This window comes from Dipodomys merriami, unplaced genomic scaffold (assembly GCF_024711535.1).
Source record: "Dipodomys merriami isolate MVZ:Mamm:240054 unplaced genomic scaffold, mDipMer1.0.p SCAF_456, whole genome shotgun sequence".
Taxonomy (NCBI): Eukaryota; Metazoa; Chordata; class Mammalia; order Rodentia; family Heteromyidae; genus Dipodomys; species Dipodomys merriami.
The window spans coordinates 190738-200000 of record NW_027206020.1 but is presented as its reverse complement, the minus strand read 5'-3'; the positions used below and the strand labels follow the sequence as shown (position 1 = coordinate 200000).

The window sequence follows — 9263 nt, the reverse complement described above, 5'->3', positions numbered from 1 at the left end:
TCGAGGGGACTTTTCAGTGGGGGCTCAGCCTCCTGAATAGCGAGGATCGGAGGCGTGAGCCACCAGCGCCCAGCACAGCAGGTTTTCTTAAACTTTTACAGCAGGCAGAAGGAAGGCATGTGGCCCCATCGTGCTGCGAGGAGGGGTGAAGTCGTTGTCCCGCACAGGCACGGCACAGGACACCATGCCTGAGAGGTCTTGGAGACGCGAGAAACCAGCTCATGGCAGGCAAAAGCCAGCGCTGTCAAGCCACTCCCACCAGACCCGGCCTGGTGTCCAGGACGGGGCTGCTGCAGCCCCGCCGCGCCCCAGCTCCTCCGTGCCCCAGCTCCTCCACAGCCCGAGATACTGGAGAATCACTGCAGTCCTCAGAACACCCCACCAACCCAGGGCCCTGGCAAGCTGCTTATGCCCTCCGGGGCCCTGTCAGCTCTAGCCGGAGTTACATGGCATTCAGGAGCAACACGAGATTACACCCAGAGCCTGGACCCCGGGCTGCCACGCCGGCACATCACACATCAGGCACAGGGCGGCGGGCACATCCTGCAGCCAGGCTCGGCCGGCGGCGGGCACCGCCGGCAGCGGGCGCGGCCAGCTCACTGTGAGATAGCGCCGTGGGGGCCCACCCCACTGCGAGGCGGAGTGGGCAGCAGGCACACCCACCGTGAGACACCGCACACCCCAAGGTGGGGCGTGGTGCTCTTACGTCCCAGTCACCGTCTCCTCAGAGGACCTGCCTCCGTTCTGTGCCCAGGACACAGGCTCCTGGCACCCACCCTCACCTGGTCCCCGTGCCCTACAGCTGCCCTGTGCTGCAAAGAGCCAGAGATGCTCCAGAGAGGCCTGCCACGCTGTGCCACGTTGGCCACACTGGCCACGCTGGCCACGCTGGCTCCTGTTGGGAGCCTCAGAAAGGGGAAAACAAGTCCATGCGTTAAGAAAGACCATATCCCCAATCAAAAGGTGTCAAGAGAGTGGAACACGCAAGATTGTCAACATGCAGAGCTAAATTAACAGATGCAAAGCAACGCCCTGACAGAAAGGGTCAGGCATGGGAAGGACCAGAAGAGGCGGTGAGCCAGGGAAGGTCCCTGCAGAACTCTGAAAAGGCAAAGTGCTAACGCCCAGGGCTGGTCAGCGCTGAGTGCCCTGTGACACCCCTCACCTGCGGCCCCTTCTCCGGAAGGCCCTGTGTTCAGCCCCAACTCCACTGGGAGCATCCAAGATAAGAACCGTGAGAGCCTGGAGCTGGATGGAACCCAGACCACAGGCACCCTGCCTCCTCCAAGATAACACCCGGCCTGCTGCCCATCACAGCCCAGACCCGGGGAGGCCCCTCCATCACAGCCCAGACCCGGGGAGGCCTGCCCTCCATCACAGCCCAGACCCGGGGAGGACCCTCCATCACAGCCCAGACCCGGGGAGGCCTGCCCTCCATCACAGCCCAGACCCGGGGAGGCCCCTCCATCACAGCCCAGACCCGGGGAGGCCTGCCCTCCATCACAGCCCAGACCCGGGGAGGCCTGCCCTCCATCACAGCCCAGACTGCGGGAGGCCTGCCCTCCATCACAGCCCAGACCCGGGGAGGCCTGCCCTCCATCACAGCCCAGACCCGGGGAGGCCTGCCCTCCATCACAGCCCAGACCCGGGGAGGCCTGCCCTCCATCGCAGCCCAGACCCGGGGAGGCCTGCCCTCCATCACAGCCCAGACCCGGGGAGGCCTGCCCTCCATCACAGCCCAGACTGCGGGAGGCCTGCCCTCCATCACAGCCCAGACCCGGGGAGGCCTGCCCTCCATCACAGCCCAGACCCGGGGAGGCCTGCCCTACCTCACAGCCCAGACCCGGGGAGGCCTGCCCTCCATCACAGCCCAGACCCGGGGAGGCCTGCCCTACCTCACAGCCCAGACCTGGGGAGGCCTGCCCCTCCATCACAGCCCAGACCCGGGGAGGCCTGCCCTCCATCACAGCCCAGACCCGGGGAGGCCTGCCCTCCATCACAGCCCAGACCCGGGGAGGCCTGCCCTCCATCACAGCCCAGACCCGGGGAGGCCTGCCCTCCATCACAGCCCAGACCCGGGGAGGCCTGCCCTACCTCACAGCCCAGACCTGGGGAGGCCTGCCCTCCATCACAGCCCAGACTGCGGGAGGCCTGCCACCCATCGCAGCCCCCGTGTCCTCGGCCCTGGACCGCGGTGTCTGGGCTACACTGATATCCACCTCTCATCCCCAGAGCAGACGCAGCCCTGCACAGAAGGCTCTCAGCAGAGGCAGGTGTCTGAGGTCAGCACAGGTCACTGGGGTGTCCAGGACAAGGTGGGGCCGTCTCAGTTGAACACCCTCTTGGTCCCAACCTGCAGTGGAGCCAGCTGGATGGACTGGGACTCTGCCACTGGCCCAGAGGGCCTAGGATGCCAGCTCCCACTGCACCCCTGCCCTCCCCCGCCGCACCCCTGCCCTCCCCCGCCGCACCCCTGCCCTACCCCGCCCTACCCCTCCCCTCCCCCGCCGCACCCCTGCCCTCCCCTGCCGCACCCCTGCTCTCCCTGAATGTGCCACAGCAAACTCTCACCTCCAGCCATGTCTGTGTGATCCTTTCCAAAATTAAGGTCCTGGAGGCAGGGGTGTGGATTCAGGTCTACAGAAGCACCTCCCGCGTGGCCCGAGGCCTCCCATTCCCAGGGCTCAGGGGCGTCTCCGGCCCTGCTACCCATCAGCGCTCGGTGCCCCGAGGCTGGCCGTGTCCCTGCCAGTCACACCACGCGCGGCCTGTGCCGGCAGGTCTCCAAGGCAGAACCTGCAGCTGAAATGCAACACACTCCGAAGATCTCCAAGCTCAGCCTCACTGGGAGGCCCAGGGGCAGCTAATTATGAGTGGATGCACGGAAGTGTTTCCCGCCAAAAGTGAGTGAATGAGTGAAGAGCGGACAGATGGCAGTGTCTACAGAACGGAAAACCAGACCTTCACACCCACAGGCGGAGCTGTCTCCCTGCAACACCACCCGGAGCCTTTGCTGGGGACTGGCATTCTGCCGGCCGCTCTGGAGAGGTCAGCGCTGACCTAGGGCCAGTGCCTTGCCAGCTGGACCGGCTCTTCCTGCGCGCACCCTCAGGGCTAATCTTCTAGAAACTGGGGGTAGCTAAGGCCCCACCGGCCACCGCAGCCTGCTGCTTACCCTGACTGCCGTGCCCGCCCCCCCGCCTGCAAAGTGCCACCGGGCACCAGCCCAGGAGTTGACCCCGTCTGCCAACACGGAATTCCAGAGAGACGCACGGGCTTGCAAGCAGCTCTGGGCTCCACGTCCCGGCGGAGGCCGGGAGGGCCGTGCTCGGGCTTGCCTGGCCCGCGTGAGGCTGGGGGGGGTGGGTGCCGCTCCTGCGGGCGGCAGACATTGCCCCCAAAAGCCCGGAGTCCAGCCTGACAGCGCGTCGTGACCAGAAGCTCCTGACAGCACGCTGCACCATCAGACCCGCCAATCTCACAGGAACCCCTCAGCCAAACCTGCCCCCACTCCCGCTTCCCAGATGGCATGTTCGCAGGACAAAACATAGCCAAGTTGCAGCCTGCCGGGGAGTGCACCTCTGGCAAGGGATGGCGCGTGAGGTGGGGACACAATGCGTGTCATCCAGAGGCGTGGTGAGGACAAAAGACATCTGTCACACTCTGCCACCCAGGAAGGACAGAAAGCCCACGGCACGGGGGACAGCCACCAGGAGCAGAGCAGAGTCTGCGCCCAAGCCGCTGGGTGAGTGTGGCACAGCCCGCCCCGGCAGGAGGCTCCAGGCCTGTGTGACTCCCCCCACGAGCCCTCTGGGGCAGGAAGCTCCCCGGTCCCGGTCCGGTCCCGGCACCTTAGGAAGGAGCCCAGGTCTCAAACCATCTCTGAGAGAGGCCACAGGCTCCAGAAGAGACAGGTGGCCTGGCCAGGGAGACAGCTGCATGGCCCATGGGGTTGGTGGCAGTCCATGACCTTCTGGACCATTGCATTTCGAGATGGAGCACACTAGCTCACCCCAGGGAGCACTACACACATTGTAACCTTCCCAGAGGTTTATAGATGAGCAAACCGGTCCCAAGCCTGGGAACTTTCTGTCAAGCCTCGTCCCCTCGGCCTCTGGCCCCCAGCAATGTGGAGCACCCCAGCATGACTGTTTCACCTGAAGGACTTGAGCAAGCAGGGCCCGGCTTGTGTCCCACAAGCTGTCTTGAGTCAGGGGTGTCACTGACATCACAAGGCCAAGGGCTAGACAACCCTGCAGGACCCCTGGGTGCCCCCAAACCTCGCCCATCATCTCACTGGAAACTGGTGGAGAAAGTGTGTGAGCCTGCATGTGTGTGGCACGCGTGAGTGTGAGCATGCTCTTCTTTATAGATGCTGCCCACCTGCGTGTATACGTGTGTCTGAGCACACTCGCGCGTGTGTGCACACGTGCATGCTGTACACTTCACTGCATGTGCACACCGAGGCTCACCTGCCTGAGCCCGTGTGAGCAGAGGGTCTGGCATGACCGTGTGCGCAGGGCTCTGGGGGCGGCTGGACTCAGTGCCTGGGGAGTCTCTTCACCCAGGGCTTCCCTCCCCCCCCTCACCTTCCCCTGAAGGAAAACAGGAGTACCCTGAAAAACAAGTTTCGCTGAAATTGAAAACTATCTTAAGAGGTCTTTGCATATGAATCCAGAAGCCCCAGGGGAGCTCTTTCCCCCAGGGGCTGTGTGGGCTGAGAGGCAGCGGGTGGGCGCCTGGCCTCTGCAGTGGCCCCGGCTCGTGGGGGAGGAGGGGCAGGGAAGGACAGGGCTGCCCTGACTTAGATGCAGGGCAGAGGAGCTGGTGGAGTCGGGCAGGGAGACCATGAACCAGACAGACCAGGCCCAGGGTGGGGGGAGGCCAGTCTCCACTGTGGCACGGGGGTCCTGTGAGTGAGTGCACGGCCCCGCAGCCCCAGCAGTTCCAGAGTGGCGTGTGATGTCCACGGCGGGGGCCCGCCAGGCGGGGGACCGCCAGGCCATGAGCTCTCCAGCCCAGAGGGGTCGGGAGGGGCGCGGGAACCACCTGCCATTCATCCAGACGGGTCCTGGAAAACACCTGGCCTTACTCTGGGATCAGGTCAGTGCAGACCAGGGAGCGGCATGAGCTGAGGTTGGAGACATCTGGGCCTCAACTGATTCCTGAGGACGACTGCTACAGGTGCCCAGAGCAGATCCACTGCCCCGGCTACGTGAGGGGGGGTGCCTGCCCGCCCCCCAGGACACAGGAGCTGCATTCCCCGGCACTCGGAGGGGCCTTCCAGCCCCAGAGGAGCCCAGCAGGAGGGCGGGGTCGGACTGGAACTCCTGAAGGCAGCGCTAACCTCAGGGTCTCACGCTTTGCTCTTAGGTTTTCAACTCATCACCGTTCATCACCTAACAAGTCTCCCCACGGGGCCGAGCCGAACGCAGCTTCCCAGTCCTTTGTCAGGGCTGACCAGGCCTGCCCTGCCGGTGTTGTGACCCAGTGTGAGGGGACAGGCGGGGGGGGGGGGGGGGGGACAGACCGGGGGGAGGGGACAGGCCCGGGGGGAGGGCACAGACCCCGGGGGGAGGGGACAGGCCCCGGGGGGAGGGGACAGGCCGCGGGGGGAGGGCACAGGCCGCGGGGGGAGGGGACAGGCCGCGGGGGGAGGGCACAGGCCGCGGGGGGAGGGCACAGGCCGCGGGGGGAGGGCACAGGCCCCAGGGGGAGGGCACAGGCCCCAGGGGGAGGGCACAGGCGGGGGGAGGGGACAGGCCGCGGGGGGAGGGCACAGGCCCCAGGGGGAGGGGACAGGCCGCGGGGGAAGGGCACAGGCCCCAGGGGGAGGGCACAGGCCCCAGGGGGAGGGCACAGGCCCCAGGGGGAGGGGACAGACCCCAGGGGGAGGGCACAGGCTGCGGGGGGAGGGCACAGGCCCCAGGGGGAGGGCACAGGCTGCGGGGGGAGGGCACAGGCCCCAGGGGGAGGGGACAGACCGGGGGGAGGGGACAGACCGGGGGAGGGGACAGACCCGGGGGGAGGGAACGGGGGAGAGGAGAGCGGGGGAGGGGGCACAGGCCCTGCGGCCTCCGTGGGACCCCTCCCGCGCCCGGCCATCTCCAGCCTTTACGCTTGGGTAAAGACGAGCTGCGGGGCGCTGCGGGGCGGCAGGTGCGTCCCGGGGCGCCCGGCCGGGCCGGGGTCAGCCGGGGAGACAATGAAACAAGTTCCTCCTCTCCGCGGGCCGGGCCGGGCGGGGGCGCCTCCGGCTCCGGCGCAGAGCGCAGCCTGCCCGGCCGCCTGAGCTTCCAGCCCCGGCGACCCCCGCGACCCCGGCCTCGGTCGGGCGCGGGCGCTCGGAGGCCGGCCCCGGGCGCGGGGTCCACGCGAGGCCGCGGCGTGGGCCGAGAAGCAGCGGCCGGAGCTTTGTTCCCCAGCCCGGCTGCGCCCCGCGGCATCAAAGGGGACCGCGCGCAACCCGACACCGCGGCGGGCGCGGGACCCGGGCCGGGCGGGCGCACAAAGGCGGCCAGGCGGAGCCCCGCGCGCCCCGCTCCCCCGGGGCCCCGTTCCTCCGGGGTCCCTCGCTCCCCCGGGGTCCCTCGCTCCCCCGGGGCCCCGTTCCTCCGGGGCCCTCGCTCCTCCGGGGTCCCCTCGCTCCTCCGGGGTCCCCTCGCTCCTCCGGGGCCCCCTCGCTCCCCCGGGGTCCCTCGCTCCCCCGGGGCCCCGTTCCTCCGGGGCCCTCGCTCCTCCGGGGTCCCCTCGCTCCCCCGGGGTCCCTCGCTCCTCCGGGGTCCCTCGCTCCCCCGGGGTCCCCTCGCTCCCCCGGGGTCCCCTCGCTCCTCCGGGGTCCCTCGCTCCTCCGGGGTCCCCTCGCTCCCCCGGGGTCCCCTCGCTCCCCCGGGGCCCCCTCGCTCCTCCGGGGTCCCTCGCTCCCCCGGGGTCCCCTCGCTCCCCCGGGGTCCCCTCGCTCCCCCGGGGCCCCCTCGCTCCCCCGGGGTCCCTCGCTCCCCCGGGGCCCCGTTCCTCCGGGGTCCCCTCGCTCCTCCGGGGTCCCTCGCTCCCCCGGGGTCCCCTCGCTCCTCCGGGGTCCCCTCGCTCCTCCGGGGTCCCTCGCTCCCCCGGGGTCCCCTCGCTCCCCCGGGGTCCCCTCATTCCTCCAGGGTCCCCCTCGCTCCTCCGGGGTCCCCTCGCTCCTCCGGGGTCCCCTCATTCCTCCAGGGTCCCCCTCGCTCCTCCGGGGTCCCCTCGCTCCTCCGGGGCCCCCCGTCCCTCCGGGCCCCGCGCTCCTCCGGGCCCCGCGCTCCTCCGGGCCCCGCGCTCCTCCGGGCCCCGCGCTCCCCCGGGGTCCCCTCATTCCTCCAGGGTCCCCCTCGCTCCTCCGGGGTCCCCTCGCTCCTCCGGGGTCCCCTCATTCCTCCGGGGTCCCCTCGCTCCTCCGGGGTCCCCTCGCTCCCCCGGGGCCCCTTCATTCCTCCAGGGTCCCCCTCATTCCTCCGGGGTCCCCCTCATTCCTCCGGGGTCCCCCGTCCCTCCGGGGCCCCGCGCTCCTCCGGGGCCCCGCGCTCCTCCGGGCCCCGCGCTCCTCCGGGCCCCGCGCTCCTCCGGGGCCCCCCGTCCCTCCGGGGCCCCGCGGCCCGGCCCCAGACCTGGGCGCGACCCGCAGCGGCCTCTCCGCGAGGCCCCGGGCGCCCCACGTCCCCGCGGCCCGCGGACGGAGCACGGACGGCCGCACCGCCGGCGGAGCCCGCGCCCCGCACCTCGCCCGCCCCGGCCCCCGCGCGGGACCGGGCCCCGCGCCGCCTCCCAGGCTTACCTGGCTCCGCCGCGGCCGCGCCGACCCCCAGCAGCAGGACGAGGACGGCGAGCGCGGCCAGGAGGCGCCACCTGCGGGAGAGGCCGCTCAGCGCGCGCGCCGCCCCGCGCCCGCACCTCGGCGCCATGCCCCGCAGCCCGCACCGTCCGCGCGCGCCGCGCCCGCCGGTCTGCGCTCGGCGCGCGGAGCCACGGCCGCCGGGCCGGCCGGGCAGGGGCGGGGCGGGGCGGGGCGGGCAGGGGCGGGCAGGGGCGGGGTGACCCGCCGCGGGGCCCGGAGCCCGGGGCCGCCTCCGGGTCCCCGCGCCTCGGTGAGCCGGGCGCCCCGCCCCGAATCCCCACCCCGCGCCCCCTCCCGCCCGGCTCCGCGCCCCCTCCCCTCCCCTCCCCTCCCCTCCCCTCCCCGCGCCCCCTCCCGCCCCGCGCCCCCTCCCCGCCCCGCCCCGCCGCGCCCCGCGCCCCTCCCCTCCCCTCCCCGCGCCCCCTCCCCGCCCCGCCCCGCCCCGCCCCGCGCCCCTCCCCTCCCCGCCCCGCGCCCCTCCCCTCCCCTCCCCGCCTCCCCTCCCCTCCCCGCCCCGCGCCCCTCCCCTCCCCTCCCCGCCCCGCGCCTCCCCCTCGCCTCCCGGAGGCCGCGTGTGGGGTCGAGGCTCCAACCAGGTTCTGGAACATTCAGAGGGTGCCCACCGAGGCCGGCAGCGGGGCCCTGCGTGGGGAGGGCCTGGACGCGCCCCGGAGACGCCTGGGCCCCGCCGGCCAGCCGCGGAGATCGCCCATCCCACCCCCGTGTCCGCGGAACCGGCCTGACCCCACCGGCCATCCCCCCAACGGGGCCTCGCGTCCCCGCCTGCCGCCCAGCCCGCGCCCTCACCGCCCCTGCCCGCGCCCTCACCGCCCCTGCCCGCGCCCTCCCTCACCGCCCCTGCCCGCGCCCTCACCGCCCCTGCCCGCGCCCTCCCTCACCGCCCCTGCCTGCGCCCTCCCTCACCGCCCCTGCCCGCGCCCTCACCGCCCCTGCCCGCGCCCTCACCGCCCCTGCCCGCGCCCTCACCGCCCCTGCGCGCCCTGCGTCCCCGCCCCGCGCCCCTGCCCACCCCATCGCCCCATCCAGAGACCCTCCTCCCCGCGTCCACGTTCCTCTCCGCTGGCCCACTTCTGGCCTCTTGGACCGGACCTAGCCGGCCTCCACCCTCCAGCCTCCCGCCGCCTGCCCGGGAGCCCTCACATCTTCCTCTCTGCTCCAGACTTCAAAGCCGGATCCTGCCCCAGACCCAGGGGCCTGTCCAGTCCTGCCTGGCCCCTGCCCCGTCCCTGTCATCTCCTTCACCCCAGGGCCTGGTCCGGGCCGGCAGGCCAGGGAGTGTTTACAAAACTGCTTCAGATGGGAAGGGAGGCTAACGCTTGTGCAGAAGGGTGGTTGAGTCTGGCGTCTGTGTCTGTGACTATGCAGCGTGTACATGTGT

At 71.4% G+C, this 9263-nt stretch overlaps 1 protein-coding gene across 1 annotated transcript in view; it reads right to left on the bottom strand.

Moving 5' to 3' along the window:
• The window catches only part of LOC138808569 (collagen alpha-1(XVIII) chain-like), a 99530-nt gene extending 91588 nt beyond the window's left edge, over window positions 1-7942 (bottom strand). Inside the window, exon 1 of the mRNA XM_069994832.1 lies at window positions 7805-7942. Within this exon, the coding sequence (XP_069850933.1) occupies window positions 7805-7931 (127 nt within the window). The 5' untranslated portion in view covers window positions 7932-7942. The remainder of the gene's footprint in view (window positions 1-7804) is intronic.
• Between the last annotated feature and the right edge of the window lie 1321 nt (window positions 7943-9263).